A 24,284-nucleotide genomic window follows, 5' to 3' on the forward strand; every position below is an offset into this window, starting at 1 on the left:
TGTCCAGGGTGTACCTCTGCCTTTTGCCCAATGTGTGCTGGGATAGGCTCCAGCAGATCCCTGTGACCCTAATTAGGAATAAAGTCGGTATTGAAAATGGATGAAATGAGGCATGTGATCCTTCTATAAGTCTAATAACAAACCTTGCATTTATATTATTGCAATATAGCTCTCCCTGTGATCCTTCTGAAGGTGGGGAGCCATGGCTTCTCCTGCATTTGACTTACCTCAGAAGTGGGACATCAGGCTTCAGAATAAAAAAAAAAAAAAGTGCTACTTTGCCATTGTCGAACTTTGTGTCTTTAGTTTTTACTACTCTGAGGTCATGAATTACAAATTCCAACTGCTGTGTCCAGCATCACTGAGCACACAGCTCATCCTGCTCTATAGCCTCAACTATAAGGTACTTTTATAGGCCACTATATTGACCAAAATGTTGTTTACATACTTTACAGTATCGACTGAACCTTCATAAAACATTAAACCAAAACTAGCTGATTTTTATGGTGCCATGCTGTGTTATGGTTATTTAGTAAGTCCTTTTGTATTACAGGAAAAGCTTTTTAGAGTTAAACCAATAGAAAGGTTTTAAATTCTGCTGTCATTTCCATAACAGAACTCAAATGGCAATGGTTTGGTAGTTTACTTAAAGTTTAATGAACTGATGTTGGAGTAGTGATATGACAAATTTAAAAAAAAACAAAAACTTCTTTTCTACATCATGCCACAAAACACACACAAAGGGTCTGATTATTCCATCTTTGTTAGTTTTATTTTTATTTAGTCTCAGTAGTGAAAAAGTAGGCCATTCAAAGGAGCATTAAAACCATAGAAACACAGGGCTATTGGATTAATAAGAGTAGGATAGGAAAGGGCAGGATTAATGCAATGGCAAATTGAGTATATTTATATGTGTATACATACACACAGAACATCTCAAGAGGACCCTGAATCACCCCCACACACACACACCGACATAACACACAGTGTTTGTTTCTTACTTGTTTCAAGTGAGAGAACAATCCTGCAAATTAGGGTGGATACACTTCAACTAGTCAGCACATTTAGCACTAATCTGTGAACAAAACCTATCACTAGAACTTCTGATGTTATTAAAAATAAATGACTTGACAGTAAATTTGCCTGGTTGAGACTGACATTATCAGGCCAAAATAAATGCAGATATTTTTTTTTACTTCAATGATCAATCTGTATAGTATTACTTTACACGTAAAAATGTAATTATTTGTAGAAACGTGAAAATAAAAATAGGCACATTTGCACAAATTTGTGCATTGGACCACTGAATATTTTGCAGGAATATTCACTTTCTCTATAGGTCATAAATAAATTATGATTTATATTAGATGGACAATCTATTTATAATTTTAAACAACTGTTATCAATATATATATTTTTTATTTATATATTAGATTAGATTTTTATTAGGTGATTTATTAGGAATGATTTTATTTATTTCTAAATCATTTTTAAGCTGTAACATTATTTCTACAGATATATTGTTTTTTAGAACATTGACCCTAATTTGCAGACGTGTGCTTCATCATTAAGAAAACAGTATTATTGCTGTGTACATTATGGCTACTGCACTGCAGTCAGTGGCAGACGTTGTTTGGCTGCAATGCTGTCGGGGAAATTTTTATTTCTGTACGTAGCCGAAGCTTGAGAGGCTGGAACAACCGTAGCTCTCTCGTTATCGTCCTTATTTTTGAGCATCAAAGTGCATTAACCCTCAAACATACAGAATTTACAGTGAATATACTATATTCGTATCATATAGTAATGTGGTATTTTATATAGTATCAGAGGGTATGCAAGATAATACACAATAGCCATCTATATATAATATATATATATATATATATATATATATATATATATATATATATATAGAAAAAAAAAGGTCAAATATTTAGAAAACAAAACAAAACAAAACTCCAGTGCCCATTGAGCTGTCATACAGAAAAATTGTGCCATTATTTTCATGTGTTTGTGACTTAGCATACAATATAAAAAACCTCCAAAACAAAGTAGTAATACATTTAAAAATAGAGTAATAAAGTAACGTCAACCTGGTAACGTCAGTACCATCCGCTTTCCTGTCTCCAGTCAACAAGACACTGAACAGGTTGGGGCGTCTTACACAATTCAGACTCATATCAAACTTTCGTTTGGTTCTTTCTTCTTTTAAAATCGCACTGGTCCTGACGTCCTGCAGGTTTTTTTTTTTTTTTTTTTAACACATCTAGCATTCCAATGTCTTTTAAATTAGTCTCTCAGTAAAGTGTCCATCCATATTAAAACTAAACATTTGCTATATATATAGAGATATATCATTTTTTTTAATACTATACATACAAATTAGCGCGAGTACAGGTTCCTTGAATGGGCAGGGTTGGGGTGTGATTGACTACCCGTATAGCCTGTCAGCATGCTGGGAGAGTACTGTACTTTCACATGACCACAATGGGATTTGGACAGACATGGCGCCACACAGACAGACAGATCCAGGAGGAGACAGATGCAAAAAAACAAACAAACAAACAAAAAAAAGACAAGAAAAGCAAATGTCAGTACGCAATGAATGAACAATCAAAGTTGCAAAACTGTATAAAAGGAAATATATATTTGTAGGGCTTTATTTTCGTGTCAGTGCAAGAGGAGTTTACTTGTTTTAACACCTGAGTGTTGTAGGTTTTGACTGTCTGCAAGACAATCTGTGCTATGTAGTTATTTTCATGGTTATAAATGATCAGGGGAAGCAGTGTAACACATTTTGGCCTTCCGGGGTCCCATCCTAACAGCTACGGTATTTTTTTACTAAACAGCTGCTTCATCCATCTAACTAAATTCAACCGAACTGTAGTATCAATTAAATCCTAGCTATTGAAGGCAAACCTTTTAGGTTTAGTCATAAACCTACTAGAAATCCATGCAAACTCACTGGAATAAATAACATTATGGGATTAGATTAAAAAAACACATACTCATAATTCACTCTATTAGCCACAAATATCAGTTCGTACTGCACTTCCTATACAGTCGATCTGCTTTGTACATTCACTTCCTCTTATGATCTTCTGTTATGTTTTGTCAAAAGCTCTCCCAAAAGATCTCACCTAAATATCTAATACCCCTACATATAGATATATACACAGAACAGTCATAGCTTTAAATTGTGATTTTTTTGCTACTGTTGGAGCAAAAGAAATGCCATATCCTTCTGTCTTTAACCCTATTTATTAGACATTATGCACATTTTACGTTTTGCATTTTTATCTCTGTAGTTTCCTGATTTCAGATGGCTCAAGAGTTTATTAAACTACCACTACAGCATCAATATAAAATCTAATGTCAGCGAAGTCACATTTGCTGTACGTTCAGACAGCCAGCTGGTTATTTACCACTAATGTTTCTATGAAATCTGTACAGTGATTGTACAGAGATGATGCCATGATCTCATGCCTTGATCACGAAAATAGGGCCCATAATTGCCTATTATCAGAACTCAGGGCTAAATCATAATATAATTCATTCATTTCATTTAGATATTGTTTTACTAAAACAACCATGTCATGTTCACATTTGCATTTACAAAGAAATTCATATATGGCATCTTTAACACACTGAATAGATTTTTAACTTGGACTTTGTTTGAGGGTCACTTTTTAAGAAATGCTATAATCCATTCACTAATGTATAAAAAACAGCACAGGGCAGGAATTAAAGTTTAAGCCACTGCTTGCAGGTTTATAAAGCCCTTTTGTGGGAGAGGGAAAAATACACCATCTAGAACCAGTTAGAACCCTGGTATAGATAAAAACTAATGGGAATGCCATGAGTCATGATAATGGCACACAGACAGGGGAACTCACAGAGGGGGGTGGGGACTGCCTGTCACTCAGAGGCAGGCTCTCATAACCAGGGTTGCCATTGGAGGAAGTGTTTGGAGTCCTGCATAGAAACACAAAGAGAGGGACAAGAGGAAGGAAAGAGGGAGGAGTAGCAGGGAGGGACACAGAGAAGGCCCATGCCACATTCACAGAAAAGTAAGGGATGAAAAAAACAGGACCAAGGATGGATAAAGAGAAAGAAAGGGGTGGAGGATAGTTAAAGAGATGAACACACACCTTATATAAGACCTTATTCATTACAATAATCCATTTATAAGCGTTCTGACAGGAAAGAAGCAGGGCGATAGCTAAGGGTAACGGGAAGTGCGAGAGAGTAGTGCGGTGAGCTATTAAATGTACAAAATTAGGAATTTGGCACAATAACGTCTACTGACAAGCCCCTCCTAACAAGATAAATGCACATTAAAAAAAAAACAACTGTGCAGCCCAAGCAAAACACAAATCGTGCAAATGTACTGAAGCAAAATAAGAGAGTGTGAGAGATGGGAAGGCAGATTGTGGAAGCGCAAATTTGATTTGGGAGAGAATACTGGAGAGGGTGGGATTTTTTTTTTTACCTAAAAACATTCAGTCTGATCGCCTCTGGTGGATTTATGTCTGTCTTGAAAAGATGGACAGACTGATAGACAGACACACAGACAGACAGACAGACCTCTGGACTTGTGTCTGTTCGTTTGGCTAAGCTGCACTCAACATGTCCACCTGTCTGTGTGTCTGTGTGTTTTTGTGTTTGTGTGTGTGTGTGTTAAGTGTGTCTGTAAGGGCATGTGCGGCTATCTACATGTGTCTGCTTGGACTTGAACAAAAATACAGTACTGTGCAAATGTCTTAGTGCTTCTAAAGACAATCTGTAAAGCAAAGACGCCTTTAAATATCAAGAATTGAAAAGATTCTTATTAATTACTAGGTTGTGGATGATCCAGTCTCATAATCTGATAATCTGCCTTTAAAAAATGAGGTTTAAAAAAATCTGCTACAGTGTTGTGCAGAGCTTTTAGGAAATCGACTAGCAGGTTGATCCATTTATTTGAGACGTTTTTATAGCCTTTTTGTAACACTGATTTTTTTTAATTCAATTTCTTACTTGTAATTTTTTTTTTTTTTAGGAAGAAAGGGTACTGGCACAAGAATTCAGTAGTAATAAAATAAAAAAAACATTTCCTGTAACACTATATAAATATTGGGTAGCTCAGGCATGTGCACAGTACTGTATGTCTTTGATTGTCAGTAAATAAATATGTTTGTGATTGTCAGTGATAAACAGTTACATGTCTGTGATTGTCAGTACATCTGTCTACACTGATCTGTCTAACGCTGAATGGAATCTTGACTACTGACATGCTGATGTGCCAAAAAGACTAAAAAAAGCTTTTTATAATCTACTAGTTTCTACACTAACGTCTTCACTTCTCTAAAACTAAAATGTCATGACCTCTATACATATGATTCTATGTCTTCAGCTCACACTGCGTAAACCAGTGCATTCTAAGGTGTATGAATATATATCTAACTATCGATATGATCCACTGGCTCATTCTGTCTGTCTGTCTGTGTGTCTGTGCATGTGTTACTCACGGCAACGGAGGTGCACTAGAAAAGGGGGATGTCCAGCCAGCCCCCTGGTAACTATAGAAGGGGGGCAAGGCCCCGCGCTGGGACCCCCTGGCCGTCTGTCTACGTGCCTGATGGGACGTGAAGGGGTCCTCGCTCTCGCTGTCCGAGTCGTCATACTCCTCTGAGTCTCTGCGCCGTGAATTGGGGAAATGGGTGAAATAAATGAGTCACAGTACACAAAGTCAGCATGCAACATAATGAGTGTTAGCATGCTCAAAAAGAATGACTGTCTAGACATATGTACATGTAGCAATCCCACAAACTACATATAGGTCCCCCTAATAAAATATACAGAAGGGGTATATACAGAAGTAAAATATTGTCTCTTAAAAAAAAAGAGTCCCACTGATTCATAGATTTCTTTGCAGTTTACAGAACAGAAGAATTTAAAGCATTACACAATTATAGTTACATATTCACTCCTCAGCCACTTTATTAGGAACACCATATTAATACTGCGCAAGACCCATCTTTGCTCCAACAGCCTCAGGTCTTTATGGCATGGATTTTTGATTCATGTGAACCTGATCGCGTCACATAATTGCTTGCAGATTTGTCAGCCGCACATACAGTCCATGGTGTGAGTCTTTCATATTGCCATGGGTCCATGGATTCAGGCTGCTGACACCAAATTCTGTCCATACCACCCGCATGCTGAAGCATATTCATTAGACCAAGGTTTTTCCAATCTTCAGTCAGAGTTTTTCTCTATTCTGATGTTTGGTGTGAACATTAAGTAAAGCTCATGAGCTGTATCTGTGTGATTACACTGCTGCCACATGATAGGCTGATTGGATAAATGCATGAATGAGGTGTTCCTATTATAGTGGCTAGTGAGTGTTTACTGTACATATTTCTTTCAATGGTGCTAAGGTTATTATTGTGGTTATTAATACTGTAATGTGTTTCACTACCATACTGATGTTTTATTATTTTTCATGCTTTGTGTACACAGTTCGATCATTTGATAAAGATGGCCTCAGTAATATGACACAGCTGTTTGATAGAAATGAACATATACTGTACATATAATACTTAATTCAATTCAGTAGAGTACAGTTCTTGTGTATTTTAAAATAATGAACTTTCACCTTACGGTAACACACTGTTTTCTTTTATATTTATATTGAAATTGATATGGTCTTGTGCACCATTAATGGACACAAAGAGGACAGATCAGCAGGTGAGGGTTTTTTTGTTTGATGTTTGTTTGTTTTTTTTGGAGCAGAACTGACCACTTGAAAATGACCATTTACACTGTGGTCAGTATATTCATCTATTAGCAACAAGATGCCTGAATTATCATTAGAAATCATTGGGAAACTGTAGTATAATCTCTCCTCTAGAACAGAAAAAGAAGAGAAATAATGAATTACGACGCAAACTTGCTTGAGAAATAAACAATTATTATATAAATATAAATGTGTATTAAAAAATATAATCATTTGTATTAAACATATCAATACAATATGTCATTGTTTTAGCAGGATTCAAATGTTCTATACTGTGTGTTGGTGTGTGTATGTGTTCGGGTGTGTGTGTGTGTGTGTGTGTGTGTGCGCGTGTATATTCATACACACACCTTAACAAATAATATATTATTTGAATCCTGCTAAAAATGTTACGTCATTCAACAGATTTTCACAAAGAACGTTCACACTGTTAATTCAAAGCGGCAGGAGCAGTTCAGGTTACCTGGAAAAGCTCCTCCAGGCTCCAGGAAGGGAGCAAAGGATGGCAGTGAAAGCCAGAGCAGAGAGGAATGAGTACAGAGAGAGATAGAGCAATCCCTCCATCCCATCATAGCACAGACCTTTCAGAGAGTCCATGTAGTCCTGAAAGACACAGAGAGAGAGAGAGAGAGAGAGAGAGAGAGAGATTGTGAGATGAATTAAGATGCACACGTCTTTCATCTAAAACACTTTATATGTCAAAGTAGTCTGCTTTAGGGAAGGCAGGTTGCTATGGTTACCTTGTTGAGGCTTCGGCAGTTGAGCAGCGCCACCAGCTGGTGGAAATTTCCCTCGGTAGAGTTGAGCATCTGCTGCACCTCCCTCAGCGGCTTCTACGAGGGGAAAAGAAATACGCAGCTACAGAAAGCAGCCATTTTCTCACACACTCCTTCCATACGTGGTTTCTGATTTCAGGTTTGGAGACAGTGATTTCAGAGATGTATTGATTTAAGAGGCGCATGTTCACTCACGTCTGCTTTGGGGAAGCGTGGGAGATAATCTCTCTCTAAACTGGAGAGGTGGGTGTGAATGCTAGACAAAGCTCTCTGGGACTGGGTCAGCAGCTAGAGCCAGTTTAATGCACACATATACACACACACACACATACAAACACACACATACTGTTAGAGCCAGAGAACCGACCTGGAGCAAAAATACTTCATTTATACTGTGACATAGACCCTGATTCATATTCGTCTGTCATCCTGTATATAGAAGCATTCAGCATCTTCTGAAACTGGTCCATGTTTGTAAATGCATGTATGCACAAGCACACACTATCTTCTGTTTTTATACATGAAACACAAACATCTGCACCGAAACAGTTTAAGCACATGGTGTGCTTAAAATCTGTCCAAGGGACTAGGCTATTTTTCCTACTATGGTTTCTATAAATCAACAGTATGCATCTCTTAAGCTCAATAAAGCATCCCACTAATAATAATAATAATAATAATAATAATAATAATAATAATAATAATAATAATAATAATAATAAAAAAACCTGATTACCATTTATGAAACAAATAAATGTTAATATACATATGATGCAATGCAAAAAGAGATATTTCGAGCTCAAACATACAGGGATATTGTAGAGATCTATTTAATCATGCTTTTGTTATTAACTAGTGCAATTTTATTTATTTATTTATTTTTTTTTTTAAATTAAAAAACAGCACAATGGATGCCTTCAGTTCTTCTAAGTCTAGCATCGTGATAATATCTTGAAAATTCAGTGTGATCTGTAGTATAACAGAGTTGCTACCTGCTGGAAGGGGCTGGTCATTTTTCTGCTGCAGGTCAAGTAGTAATCCAGGATTTCTGGTGATAGAGACATTTGTTAAGGTGTGTGTGTTTTACTGTGGGTGTGGTTCATTTTGTTTACGGACATTAAGCAGGCTTAGCATAAATTATCTACATTGATGATTATGTCAATGAAAGGTAAACACAGGGATAGTAGAACAAGGATTGTGGCTGTGTGTGGGGGGGGGCATGTTTTCATATGGTGGTATAGAATTTGATAAAATAAGGTCCTGACTATCTGATAATAAGCACATGGGGATATTTGGTCAGTCCCAATGAGAAATGAAGAAACTTAATTATCTATATTAATAATTATGCTTATGGAAGGGCCACACAAGTATAGTAAAATGTGTGTGTGTGTGTGTGAAAGAGAGAGAGAGAGAGAGAGAGAGAGAGAGATTTAGACAAAAAAATAACCAAAGAAAAAAAGAAAGTGGTGACAGAGCATAGCACCTGTACTTGTCCCGGCATTAAAGTGTGTAGAGTTGAGAACAAATGTGTTTGGGTCAAAGCAAAAATCACTGAGTGCCTGCGAGAAAAAAAAACAGAGAGAGAGAAAGAGTAGAAGAGAAAACACAGGGGAGAGATGTTAGCGATGTGACACGGTGACCGAATGACATACTTCCCTCATCTCCCCGCCACCGCCACCGAGACTGCTATTGATCTCCAGCACTCACTGACATAGATACAGAACATCTCTCTCACTCTCACTCTGTCTTTCCCCTGATGCTCCCACATACTCTCCCTCTCCTGGAGTGCTCTACTTTTTCTGTTCTTCTTCCAATCACGCTGTCACTGCTGTGTTGGTCTTTTTTTTTTCCACACTCGTTCTCCTTTGTGGTATGTGAAGACATGTAATTAATCACTGTTATCTTTAAATAGGACTCAGCACATCTACAAAAGACTACAAGTACAATAGAGGAGAGAGAGAGAAAGAGAGGAAGAGGGAGAGAAAAGAACTGAAACACTAACACACAGGAGAGAGAGAGAGAGAGAGAGAGAGAGAGAGAGAGAGAGAGATGACTGTTCCTGTCGGCTGCCTCTGGACAGTGAGACTCTGTGTTAAGAGCCAGCTACTGCCATCTCCTCCAGTCACTCTTTCTTGTCCTCCTGTCCCAGGCCTCTCACTGCCTGATTAACAAAGTGGTAGTCCACTGGGCGTCTTCCTCTCACATCACATCTCTCTCTCTCTCTCTCTCTCTCTCTCTTTGCTTATCCTTTCTTGATGTCGCTGTTAAGAACTCTCATCCCCATCTTCAACTCAGCTTGCCTTTTTTCCCCCCATTGGACAAAGAGCCACTCAGTATGACACACACAGTCTTTCTCTCTTGCAACTCTAACCCTTTTATTGCCTTTCTGGGACAGTGCCAGGACTGCAAAGTTTCTAAAAGAACAAGCTTTTCACAGTTTAACACACACACACTCACACACACACATCCTTAATACTCTCTCATATAAACATATACACATATGTACACAACTAAACTGCTAAAAATGTAAGATTCACATCTGTACAAGTTTGATAGATTTTTTTTAGGACAAAGAGAGCTCCCAAAAACACATACACACAAACACACACACACAGAGAGCTATTATATTCTGAATACCCCGCCTGCTGAGAGTTGTTTTTCAAACTAGAAGTTAGAAATGGGCAGCGGGAGCCTCATCCTGAATACTCACCACCACTGTGGCTGTCTCCAAGCCAAGAGAACCCCAACTCAAAAACAGAGCCAACCAGGCCAGTATTGTCATCCTGCAAACACACACACACATACACATTATTTTATTAACAGGCTTCTGTCTTTTAAACTGATGCTAAGTGTACATTAGTTAATTTAAGACCTCCAACTGTATCCTTTAATAGACTAAAAGTAACACAGAAAAACAACAGTATTTTTATTTTTATTTCACTTGTCATACTGTCCTGTGAGATTAAGAATGTGTTTTTCTTTCCTGTTATGACTTTATAATTAATACAATTTACAGATGTGTGAGTGTATTATTATTATTATTATTATTATTATTATTATTATTATTATTATTTTCAGAGACCTTTTACGATTAGAGCTTGTCACAGTGTATGAGATCATCCCAATGAAATTTTGAAAGAACAGATTGTATGATGAAGAAAAATCTGCTCTGGCGTTTTAATCGCAATCATATGACACTCCCTGAATTTTTTTCCTTGGCTGTCTTTGATCACAACGGCACTAAATCAACTTCCAGTGAACGCGCCGAACTCTGCATTCAAACATCGGCAGTTTCGACTCATGCTCAAAGAATTCTTTTCCATGTAGATGTGTGATTTGGGAATTATTTGATAACAACAGTATCAGGCAGAACAATTGTACAATCAAGCTTTAGCATACAATATCCCTCTAGGATACTGAAATTTTTCAGATTGTAGAAATGAACAAAAAATCAAGCAAACTCCCCGATATTTGGAAAACCTTGCAATTTTTCTAATTTACCACAGATTTGGACAAGGATGTGTTTCATGTGATGACGTCATAACACACATTCAGCCGAAGTGCTCCATACAGGTGCATGAGTACAGCTGTCATAGAAAGCAATTACATATGTGTTGTAGTAGTAGTAGTAGTAGTACTGGTAGTACTGCTAGTAGTTTTAAAGCAGAATCCTATGCTTGCAATTTCACCAAATAAAGTCATTTTACGCAAATAAAGAAAAATAAATAAATAAACCTCTTCTAGTTGCATCACAAATTTAAAAAAATCAAGCATTTGTGGCCACAACTCCAAAAAAAAAAAATTCTCAATGAAATTTTAGAGCACTCATTAACAAACAAAATGCTGAGGCAAAGGAATCACACTGAAAATTTCTGACCTTCAACCAGGGAACACAAAGAAAACAAACCCTCAACTTGGAATTCTTCGCCTATCCCAGGATGATTTCCTCGTCCCTGAGTTCAGCAAGTGACCTCAAACCAACGTGGCTCTCACAGCATGAGCAGTGAACAAAATTTGTGAACAAAAAGTTGCACTTCTTTACCTAGCATTAGCTTCAGAACAATCGAAATAAAGACATATACTTGTTAAATCTATAACACTGACTATAAGTAAATAAGTAAAAGTTAATATATATCTCTCAGTTATATCACAATTATCTGGGCTTGTTGCTAAAAAAAATCCATGCTGAATGCATAGAAACTGGAAATTAAGTAATTCCGAGTTCCGACTTCCCACTTACAAGGTAATCAAAAGCAGTGATAATTCTTGCTGTGATTACAGTAAAAAATCCCTAATTCTAAAATGCATACCTTACTGTTCATCTTTCTTCCAAATTCATATGTCTAGTATGTCTTAAAAAAAAACCCCAAAATAGCTAAGATTTGAGGGTGTGTTTACAGTAGTACAAAAATGGGTTGCACCAAGATGTGCTGGCCAGCTGTGTAGCTGTTTATTTATTTATTTTTCATCTTTCGGCTGCTCTTGTTAGGGGTCGCCACAGTGGAGCATTGATCAGTATATTTTTGATTTGGCACAGGTTTTACGCCCTCCCTGTCCTTCCTGAAGCAACAATCCCATTTTTTTTAATCCAGGCTTGGGAACAGCACTCAGAGTGCACTAGCTTGTTCAACCCCCAGTGGCTGGGTAGCTTTTCTGCCTGGAATTGAACCCAGGTCGCAGAAGTGAAAACAAGGAATTGAAGAAAGCAGTTTTCCACCATATAGTGCTGGAAACTTAGAAATAATGCTGTGTCAAATTGTTGTATAATATGAGTGTTTGACACTTACAGAATGAGGAGCCATCGGGCCTGTTTGGCCAAGCCTAGAAGAATAAATAGACACACCACCAGATCCAAAAGAAGCAGCAGTACATAGGAGAGCCACCTAAACACAATGAATGTGGGAAGAGTTAATAATGTAGAAAATGTATAATCTGAAATAGGTTCACAAGATTTTCCTAGAACTCATACAATATTCAGCCTAAATTAAATGCAACTTAAATAAACAGCACCTCAATACTTTACCTGTAGTCTTCATTCACCATGAGTGTGCTCGCTGCCCACCCTGGGGAGAAGGGTGCAGGGGCACTGTTTGAGCTGGAGATCACAGCCTGGGGCATAGAGGGGAAAACTGGGGTCACGACCCCCACCATGCCATCACTTGCATTAAAATTGACAGAGCTCAGCCCTTTTCCTAGAGTGAGGGAGGAGAGAAGGGACATCACACGCTCAGACAGACGTCTGCAGGACCGAGTGGACACCAGAGCAGGTCTATTTGTTCCAAACACATTCTCCAGCGAGGTCAAGGGGCTTGAGATGGACTGCCGCAGAGCTGTTACGGTGTCTGAAACCTGGGCACAACAGAAAGAGAACGAAGGAGAGGAGACGAGACACAAAGATGATTGAGCGACTGCATGAGCAAACAAATTAAGCCTGCATAAAACCAAGTCAATACAATGCATCCATATACACATACCCACATACACATCCTCATAAATGAATTAGATCATTCTTCTATTTAGTTATTTATTTCACATAAACATAATAGGCCTTCGTTTATTCTCTTGTCAGGATAGCCGTGTAGATGTCTGACAGACCGAGTGTTTTCTCACCAGCATATCGATGGAAAACAGTGTGTGATTGGCAGTGAGCAGAGACGAGGTCAACTGATACATCCCGTCGTTCGCCTCGCTGTTACCGTAGAAACCAAAGCCTATAGCAACACTGCGAGAGGCCAAAACACAGAAGAACAGAGTCAAGGGAGAATAAGGGTGGTATGTTTAATTTGTTAAATGACTCAGCATTAGTGAATAAAAAAAGCAGTGAAATGGCGATGTGAAATAATCCTCTAGCCATTAAAAAAAACAAAAATAATAATAATTCTGAAAAACTGTCTTTGCTGTACTTCACTCTCACATATTTATAAAATTTAACTGAAAGCTTTGTACCAGATGTTATCCATGCTGTCAGAGCCAGATTCACTGTGTGACCCATATTAAGTCAAAGACAGTGGTGTAAAGGGTTGTGTGTGTGTGTGTGTATAAATATATATACACATTTGTGTTTGTGATCAAACATGTGCTTGATCTTGGTACATGTGTGTAAATGTAAGACTACACCCACTGTTTTTGCTGAGTACATTATTAGAGTTAAGCGGTGTCTGGTTGTCAACATTTTTTCAGCCTGGGGGGAAAAGACATTTCACTTCAGACTGGAGAGTCACTCAGGAAGAGCACTTCTCCAGTGTGGGCACTCATGTCATGTGATTTCTTTTGTCGCATTCTGAGATCGAATACAAGCCTGGCTTAAGTAATGCAGAGTTTAACTGGTAGTCTGAGGTCAGACTAAGATTTCAGGGACAGGAAATGGAAAGAAAAGACTTTCAGTATAAAAGGGTTGATAAGAAATCTGTGAACGGAATAATTATACAAAAATATGTATTATGTATTGCTATTGCAGATAATAACAATAATAATAATAATTTTATTATTATTATTTTTTATTATTGAATGCAGTAACAATAAATATTTTTGGATAATTTTGATAATTATTCCATGATCAAGATCTTATTAGAATTATTTAATAAATAATATAATTTAGAATATATACCATACATATTATTATTATTACTATTATTATTATTATTATCATTATTAATGATCATAACAATAACATTAAATATAATATAAATATATTATTAGAATTATTATATTAATATATAATATAAATATATTACTATTGAATATATAATATAATTAATAAAATATACAACACATATGATAATAATAATAATAAATAATAATAATAAAAATTATTATTATTATCATATGCATTAGAAATATAATATAAATATTTTACTATTTAATATATTATATAATTAATAATATATACAATACATATGATAATAATAATAATAATAATAATAATAATAATAATAATTTTTGCTATATTGTTTCTGTCCTACTGTGTGTTTGTAAGTGTATGTTACGTCATACAAATTCATGTTTAAATTGTTGCAGGTACAAGCTTCCTGATGCCTGCCCCACCCCTTGTCATGCTAAATGTACACCGCTGCCTACATCACAAATCCACACTGAAAGAAGAAAGAGGTCAACATGGAGGGGAAGAGGATGATGTCATCTTTGTAAGTCCACAGGCTAAACAGATGCAACATTAGGATGCCTGTGTATCGTGATATCACATAGAAGGCAGATCTGCCACATTTAATCCTCCTCTGCTCCCTGCTTCAAGCATGACATCATCCTGCACAGAATTCCTTCCTTTTTATGGGTTTCTGTTTGCTTATACCCCGAGCCATATTCCCTTTCATATCTCTCTCAAGATCTGCATCCCAACAGACACACTTAACAAGGAATCTCGAACTAGTATGAAGGCTTACAGTTAAAGGAAAAGTGTGAAAGGGTGAATCTAGATCTTTTGACTATTACTATTACTATGTAGTCTGTAATACAGCATAAGTAACCTCGAGAGTCTGTGCCAAATTTCTGTTGGCAAACTCTTGTGTCAAGGGATTATAGCATTAAAAAAAGGAATACAAAATAGATGTGGGCAGCTGTTAGAAAAGCCAGCATTAGAATACTAAAACCGGTTTCATAAATCGGTGTGAATATATATATATATATAATGCATAAAATCATACAGCTACATGCCAGCAGTTTCATCAAATGTTCACCTCAACCATCAGATGTGGCATTATTGTTGGTACCAGACTATTTGGATTGGTTTGAGTGACTGTCACACACAATAGCCTCTAGAGTTCACTAAAAATGTGGAAATAAAGAAAAACATCCAGTAAGCAGAAGTTGGTACACCAGATGGCCTGACTGGTTCTAGCTGGCAGAAAGACTACAGTAACTCATAACAACTCTGTACAATTGTGGTGAGCAGAAAAGCATCAGTGGTGTAATGATGTGGGGAATGTTTTCTTGGCACACTTTGGGCTGTTAATACCAATCAAACATCACTTGAGAGCCACAGACTATTTGAGTATTGTTGCTGTTCAAGTGCATCATTTCATAGCCACAATTTATCAACTTCTAATAGCTACTTCCAGCATGATAATGCACCATGTCACAAAGCAAAAAAACTGATTGCATGACAATGAGTTCAGTGTTCTTAAGTCACCTTCATAGTCACTAGAAGAAAGTCAACAGTAGAGCACCTTTAAGATGTGGTAGAACGGGAGATTCGCAGCATGAAAGTGCAGCTGAATTGTGTGATGCAATCATGACAACATAGAGCAGAAACTCAAAGGAATTTTTCCAATGTCTTGTGGAATCCATGAATTGAGGCTGTCTTCAGAGCAAAGGGAGGCCCTACCTAGTATCAGTATGGTTCCTAATAAAGTGCTCCCTCCGTGTACATTTGAGAGCGCATGCCGTTTGATGCATTCTTTTTAAACAATTACTCCAGCACCTCTGAGTACCACGTTTCTTAGTACTGAAAAAATAAAATGTTATCTTCTATAATAAACATATTTATAATATAATCCTAAAGTCAGTTGTTGTATCCTGTCAATAATCGCTTTAGCAACAAATATAAATTAGACGGTTTGTATGTTTAGACTCATGTCACGTATATATACAAGCAACAGTTTCTGCAATCATGCAGAAAATATTTAAATAAATAATATATAATAATATTTATATATGATACAATCTGCTTAGATGACAGGTATTGTGTTGTACAATAGCAGTGTCACATGATTAATGTACGTTACCAGCACAGTGTCACAGCTGCCACAGACACCCATGTGACACAGCAAATGCGCCGCCCCTTCCTGCCACCGTATCCATGACCACCACTGGCATCGTCATCTTCCTCATCCTCGTCCCTGCCTGCATCACCGCGGTGACAGCAGCAGTAGTGAATAAGGAAGGAGAGGACAACAAGAAGCGAGAGGATGAGAGCGATGGCTGAAACACTGGACAGAACCAGGAGAGTCTGTGTGCAGAAAAAGGAATAAAGGAATGGAAAAGAGAAATGTTAGTGTTGACAGTTGACAATCATCAACTAATTGCATCAAAAGATTTCACATTTATACAAACAGTGTAATCTGTATATTCACTGCTTTCACCCAAACTATGGACGGCAGATGCGTTGCTTTTTTCATGTCTATGTTTCATGTAAAGGTTACACAAGCACAGGACAGAACACACAGAGACAGCAGAGAGAGAGACAGAGAGAGCTCCCATACAATTCACCATAAAATGGAAGCTATCGCTTGTATTTCATTGGCTGATACAGAATGGAGGCTCCTCTCCTATGCTGTCCTGCAAACCGAATGAGGCAGAAGTGATTTAATTACAGCACGTTCTTCGCATGTCAACACATGTACACGCACATACAGACAAAAACACTTCACAAATCCATACAACACAAATCTGCAGTATTATCTGTCCATCTGGCTGTTCTGTCTCCTATCCCCTGGTTCCTATTCCCCCATCCCCCACTCGTCTATTCCCTGTCTCCTACCCCAGTCATCCTTCCCTCTCACCTCCCTCTCGTGCACTCTCCCTCACGCTTGCCTTCCCACTTTTTCCTTTCTATCCATGTCAGTGGATCTCTATTAATAATATGTGACCTACTTAAATACATTCATCGCTTCATGTTGTTGTTTTATGCCTCTTGCTTTCTTCCTCGTTTACAAAGGGTTCTCTCTTCCATCATCACTCTAGCTCTCCTCCACCTCCCTCTTGCTTTCTCTTTCTCTCTCTGGTTCCACGCATGCCTCACACGCTCTACCTCTCGTTCACGGTCAGGTCAAAGGTTCTCTCGCGGTTCAGTTTCTACACCGAAACCGATAATCGTCGTCATTCTTCCTCCTGCCCACATAGCGTGATCTGAGGAAAATCATCTCTTATGTTCTTGTGAACTAAAATTAGACTGTTGCTGTGAATCACACAGTGCAGCACTGCAATTTGACACAGGCTTCCACGTCACTGCATCTCAATCCAGCTCGGCAGCCACGGTGCCAGGTCTGACATCAAATTGCAGTTGTGCATCAGTGTTGAACGAACACCTGCAGCGCTCAGGATTGTCCAGTCTGACTTAAGCTTTGAGGCTTTAAGGTGAGCATCATAGCAGCGGTGACCATAACCTTTACTGTTAAACACTAATTCATTTGAATAAACATGCCAAATAATTGTGATGTCAGTCTAAACAGAAGATACAGGACACTTTAAGAACAATATAGTTACATGAATCTCTACATGAGTGAATTTTTTTTAACAGCGCTCTAAATTTTAGATTAAAGCAATATTATCTGCTTAAATTATTCCACAACACAAATACAAGACAAAATACTGTTTATTCCAGCACTGGGTATTGTTAAAAATACAAACTGGGAATTCTCCCTGTTTTTATTAATTATTAAAGCCGTGCTGCTGCTCTGATCTCAAACCTACAAAGCATTACAGTTTAACTGTTTGAAGTTAAATGATAAATACTCCAGATTATTCTTTCCTACAAGGAACTGCACTATAATTTTGGTCTCAGGCTCAAATCTAGACAAGATGACAGAGGAAAAGAGTGAACTACTGAGGAAAAAAATAGACACAAAGACAGAAATAGCGTTATGTGTCTCCACACGATGAGTCTACCCACTTGTACCAACTGTCAGGTGTGAAAATTGCATCTGATATAAAGAAGGAAACAGGAAAAAGGAACGGGAGGGGAAGAGTAATACAGCTTTCTACGAAGGAAAGAGAACCTGTTGGTATTCCCAGCTGTCAGGTGTGAATACGTTGTCTCGCATCTGCATGGTCAGATCGAAGCGAGGGAGCGCGTGGCACATCTGTACCCATATTGAAGGGCTGTAACTGGGAATGGTCTCGATGGCAGCCATTAGTCCTGATGACCGCCTATAACTATCACAATACAGAGAGAGAGAGAACTTGTTACATCAAACAAGCATGGATTGTATTAATGATATGCATTATAAAGTATACACAGTTTTTTTCCTATTTCCAGGAAAGGCATGTCAAGCAGAAAAGTACAGCAGAGAGCTATTAAGGAAAAATGAGGGGCAGGAAAAAAGGAAAGTAGGTTAAGTAGAGAGGCAGGGAACATCCAATTGCCACACACATACACACCCCAGATTTTGTATTAAAGTGACTACAACCATGGGACTGAGTGAGGCAGAATGGAATAAGAGATCAAAGAAGCTGTGTGTATATTTCATCCACTAAAACACACACAGTGTTTTTTAACTGAAATATTGTTGGTCTTTAATATACAGGTCATGGACAAGCTATTTTATATCAATTTAACCTGAACCTCAAAAGGTCAAAATAAAAAACCACCAAAATGACAGAGTTCACCTCTCCATTGATAATTACTGAGAAAAACTCATGTTACATAATTACCTTGTGCAGAAAATAAATTACAGTAATACTGTATATGGCAGTTCATAAAATGTGAAAGTTCCTTTCTGTATAATCCTGGATTTTTCCTTTTTAATAGCTATTTTGAGAAGTCACACAATCATCTGTCTATATATGCGTGTGAACTGGTAATAACGCTTTCTACACATTAATATTTAAAGTATTAAGGTAAGTCAAGGTGAGTAACGTAAGGAAGGAGATCATTATTGCACATAGGAACGAATAATCGTTACCTAACTGAAACCTTAGTAAAGCATAAACTGTACTGTGCTGCTGTAGTCACCAGAGAAGCTCTTGCTGAAGAAGAACAGCCGCATCATATCAACATTTCACCTCTCCTGGCTAGACCTTGCCATGATGCTGACAACCTGCTATAAAGGGTCAGAGAATGAGAGTTATATCACCTATCAAAAGCTGGATTACACAGTATTGTTTCCAGTCACTCCAAAGGATAGAGGTCTCTAATGGAATAGCTGTCCCAGTCACTGTACCTTAACCATTAACCCGGTCAAAAGGAATGACAGCACCTCAACCCTGTAGGAGGAACCCATAGAGCTTTTTTACTCATATAAAAATACCAACAGAGAGTTCAGTTTCAAAATCTTGGTAGTAACCTTTCATGCAGTCAAAAAACATTAATTATCCAAACACTACTGGGAAACTCTTTTTTCGAAGGCTGTGTTGTCTGGCTGATATTTTGGTAGATCTCCATCTTATTATATCTGATCATTTCTTATCCTGTCCTTTCATATCTTACTCTATCCTATCCTGTCTTAATCCTATACTATCATGTCTTATCTTATCATATCCTATTCTTTCCTATTCTATCTTATCCTATCCTAACCTATGCTATCTTATCCTATTGTTTCTTATTATATCTTGTCTTATTCTATACTGTCCTGTCTCATGTTTTCATATCCTATTCTTTCCCCCATCTTATCCAATCCTAACCTATCCTGTCCTATCCTATCCTATCTTTTCCCATTTTATCCTATTCTGTCTTATCCTATCTTATCCTACCCTACCTTATCCTATTCTATATCTTATCCTATCCTGTTCTATGCTATCTTATCCTATCCTATCATTTCTTGTTATATCTTATACTAGCCTACCTTGTCTTATCCTATACTATCTTGTCATATCCTATCCTATTCTGTCTTATACCATCTTATCCTGTCTTATCCAATACTATCTTTTCTTAACCTATCCTATTCTGTTTTCTCTTATTCTGCCTTAACCTGTGCTATCTTGTCATATCTATGCCACCATATCCTTTATTATCTCATCCTGTCTTATCCTATCTCATCCTATTTTACCTCATACTATCTTACCTATCCTAAACTTATTCTGAGTGGCACCACACACACAGATTCACACACATTCACACACTCATGTCTACCTCGGGGTAATTTATCATAGTCAGTTATATTTTCAACATTATGTATCCCAAAACGATTAACTGGCATTATAGAAGTAATGTCAGCTAGTTAAATATTCCAATCATTAATCACCTAAGCTCCTCAGGAAACGATGTAACCACTTAAGTCATACAGACTGACTGTATTGGTGGAATTAGAGAGGAAATCTTAAAACACAACAGTACAATATGCACTAAAACCAAATTTATCTGTAACAGAATATACAACTCACAATAAGAAATTTGCATAGCAGTATAAAGTACATATATAAAGTAATATAATCATCATCATCATCATCATCACTATCCACTGTTCATATACCTACAAGCATGATGTACTTAAATAAAAATAAATTAATTAAGAAATAAACACTTCCTGTGAAGTCACTAAGCTGAAGCAGCAGCACCATCAACACAAACACTTATGTGTGGCTTGACATGACATTCTCGGTCTGCTTGTTATCGCAGTGTTGTGCAACAAATTATAAAAAGTGAGGTTGTTCTCATTTGACAGAGCATAGTTACAAATCAAAACTTGGCACCGGTTCTACACAACACCATATTTATAATGTTTCTCTGCATGATAATACTTGTCTTATGAACTTACTAATGAAGCAGAAGAATAATCTGTATTCTTTTTGTGATGCAGTGTTCATTGTACGGTACATGTATTTCAATGCACAGTACAGGGGTGGACTGCACCTACGACTGTGACGTGACATTAACAAATTCAGCTGCTTAATAATAAACACTCTTTAAATCCTTATTGACCCTCATTAAACATCGGCAATAACATAATGAATTGAAATGAAGTCTCCAAAAATGTAAGAATTGGTGCGTGTTGTAATTATTCATACAACATTAACATTTTAAAACGCTCTTAGGCCTGCATCTGACTAATGATCTGGCAGGTCTTTATCTCAGCTGCTCCATGAGGAGATTCCTACGGTGTCCTCAATATTTCATTGCCCTGAAGGCTTTCTCTAGCCTTCAAAACAGCAACACAAAAAAAATAGCCTTCAATATTTTAGGGCTACATGCTGGAACAAATGCACCATAGCCGCCCAGTCATGGTCATGATCCTGAAGTATGTTTGTTACAGGGCCTGTGGCAGCAGCAGTAAGCAGTTCTAGTGTACAATTTCTTCATGTGCTTTTTTTCCCAAGGTTGTACAAAAACAATAGCTTTTTTGAAGCAGCATACTACTATACTTAACACATAAGAATGGTATGACACTTATATGTGGTATTGTTTGCCATGCTCCCTCTGTGCCTGAGCTGTTCACCTCATTAGCTAATTAACAAGCCTTTAGATAGATGAAAATGGCTTTGTTAGGACATGAGGAAACAGTACACTGTGTACTGCAAGCATTTCACTATTAGATCTTACTGTTTTATTAAAGTTGGTGCTATTAATGTCACCATAAATATTAATGAATACACAGAGCCGATTGTCTTCAGGGGTCCAGCTGTAATGTTATTATATGGTGCGGTGGTAGCTCAAGTGATTAAGGCTCTGGGTTGTTGACTGTTAGATTGGGGTTCAAGCACCAGCACTGGCAAGCTGCCACCATTGGGCCCTTGAGCAAGGCCCCCAACCCACCCTGCTCCGGGGGCGCTGCATCATAGCTGACCCTGCGCTCTGACCCCAACCCCCAAGGATGGGATATGCGAAGAAAGAATTTCACTGTGCAGTAACGTATATGTGACAAATAAAGACAACTTAATGTTTAACATCTTCTCTAACTGCTTTATTGTAGTTAGGGTCATGGTTCCTAAAGTGGATTACAAATTTAGATCCATTTCCAGGGACAGTTAGCGCATCACAAAAACACACATATTCACGCCTAGGGGGAATACATTTTGTTATATTTGATGAGCTTGAATCCCAGAACCAGCAAGCTGCCACTACTGGGCTCTTGAACAAGACCTTGAACCCTCAATTGCTCAGTTGTATTAATGAGCTAAATGTAAGTCACTCTGGATAAAGGTGTCGGCCAAATGTAAATGCAAAAAGCCGCCCTTATTTTTGATTACAGGATTAAATGTATTCAGAACACACCAAGTGGTAAAATATTATCACAGTGGATTTGTCGAATATGTTATCACAAACAGTGGGTTATAATCTGAATGGAAAAAAAAAAAAAACATGTGACAGGTCAGGGTTATGATGTCACAAAACATAACAGCCAATCACGTTCCAGTATGCAGAGCATGCAAAACGGTTTACAAAGGGTGAGAGATGAATAATAAAGAATGCAGAATTCGTGATATGGGTCAAACTGTGGGCTGTTTCTGTACCAAGATTTTTGTGGAAGAAAAAAAAATACACATAAGAATTCACTGAGTTGGGAATCTCTCTGCTTTGAGTGCATACACTTACTAAGCAGTCCTGCAATGTAACTTCATCAATAATCTTGATTTGTAATGGATTCATTATTAAAATGATTTGAATTTTATTGACTGTGTGAAAAAAATCTCTCAGTAATACATGGGTTATGTGTTGAATGGGAATCTCATTCAGGCAGCAGACGGGGAATGTCTCTTACTCCGTAGAGAAAACGGGGGGGGGATCTAAACCAATATAAACTGATAAGCGAATTACAGAGATACAAATGATATTGTTCTTACCTTTAATTGTACTTTCGGAAGTTTCCCGTTGTCCCCCTGTCTCGATCAGTGTATTTTCGATTAGATGCCACTCAGGGAAATGTACCGCTGACCGACGAGTCGCTTTGTTTGCCTTGTGAATAGAAGCATAATAAGTGACAGGCGTCGCGGCATTAGTGAGAAAAAAGCAGCGCGTTTCAACGGAGATTCACTGTTTTTAATATCAGCTGGAGTAGACAGGCTACTCGCAGACAGAAGACGATAAGAAAGGCGTGTGCTAATTTGGAAAAAACGACGGATTTGCAGTGACAAAATGACTGAAGAATGTGTTTAGTGCTTGGATAAGAAGCTCCTCAGAAAGGCATCAGTCCTGCAACACCAACTTCATCATGGCACTCAGCAGCATCCGGGATGGCGGCGAGATTGCTTCTTCTAATCCCTTTGTAATTTCACAAGCACCGAGTTCAAACACGATATTTAGTCTCTTAGAAAATATATATATATATATATATATTTAAATAAAAAGTCATACGTGAAAAATAGTGAATAAAATCGCACGACTGCGTGCGAATATGGTGTAATAAAGGCTGTGTGCTTAGCTCCCTCTGAGATGTTATAGAGGGAAATAAAGGCAAGTGAAGTTGGACACACACGCGTGCGCGCGCGCACACACACACACACACACACACACGTTTGTCTTGCTATCTTTGTGAGAACCTAACCGGAATAATTAATACTGTATCCACCTAACCCTAACAGCAACCTCAGTAACCAGAAGGAAACATCATGTCTCCTTTAGTGTTTTTAAATTTAAACAACAATAATAAAAATATTAAAAAGCCAATTTATCAAAACCATCTGATATTTTTTTCATCTTTGTGTGAACATTTGGTCCCCACTAAGACATAAAAACATGGCCACAACACACACACACACACACACACACACACACACACACACAAAGGAGGGGGCTCTATTTAGAGAATACAGCCTCTGATGGAATGGAGGCTGGAAGTCAGAGAGCACTTTTAGAAAAGAGCTGAAAACACACATGAGCTGAAGACCACAAACACTAGAAAGAAATGATTCCTGCTAACATGACATGGGCGAATACACGCAGCATCAAACCACTAATTACTTGAATTCTGATATATGCATATGAGAAATGAGGCCGGAATGTAATAAGCAACACCAAATCTGATATAATCTGATGCTTCGTTGCACAGAAAAGGTATTTAAAAGCTCATCACATCCAGAATCTCTTACTTGAAGAGATTATTGGTCTAGAGTATGAGATA

The 24,284-nt window shown here is 37.7% G+C and overlaps 1 protein-coding gene across 7 annotated transcripts; it reads right to left on the minus strand.

Annotated features, from left to right (window-relative positions):
* Positions 1-760: 760 nt before the first annotated feature.
* ttyh1 (tweety family member 1) lies at positions 761-23,614 on the minus strand. 7 transcript variants are annotated; one of them, XM_058389710.1, is made up of 16 exons: positions 23,008-23,614; positions 19,244-19,331; positions 18,288-18,444; positions 16,296-16,519; positions 13,168-13,279; positions 12,581-12,906; positions 12,345-12,440; positions 10,268-10,340; positions 9,041-9,116; positions 8,550-8,605; positions 7,753-7,845; positions 7,522-7,614; positions 7,245-7,384; positions 5,511-5,678; positions 3,897-3,975; positions 761-2,466 (listed from the first exon to the last, which is right to left on the minus strand). In XM_058389710.1, the coding sequence occupies exons 3-16, from the start codon at positions 18,420-18,422 to the stop codon at positions 2,383-2,385; spliced, it is 1,755 nt and encodes a 584-aa protein (XP_058245693.1). In that variant the 5' UTR covers positions 18,423-18,444; positions 19,244-19,331; positions 23,008-23,614; the 3' UTR covers positions 761-2,382. The 7 variants fall into 7 exon arrangements, with proteins under 7 accessions (XP_058245693.1, XP_058245685.1, XP_058245702.1 ...); XM_058389702.1 differs by lacking the exon at positions 19,244-19,331; XM_058389719.1 differs by lacking the exon at positions 19,244-19,331 and having other exon boundaries at positions 761-2,471.
* Positions 23,615-24,284: the final 670 nt, after the last annotated feature.

Source organism: Hemibagrus wyckioides, linkage group LG01 (assembly GCF_019097595.1).
Source record: "Hemibagrus wyckioides isolate EC202008001 linkage group LG01, SWU_Hwy_1.0, whole genome shotgun sequence".
Classification (NCBI taxonomy): domain Eukaryota; kingdom Metazoa; phylum Chordata; class Actinopteri; order Siluriformes; family Bagridae; genus Hemibagrus; species Hemibagrus wyckioides.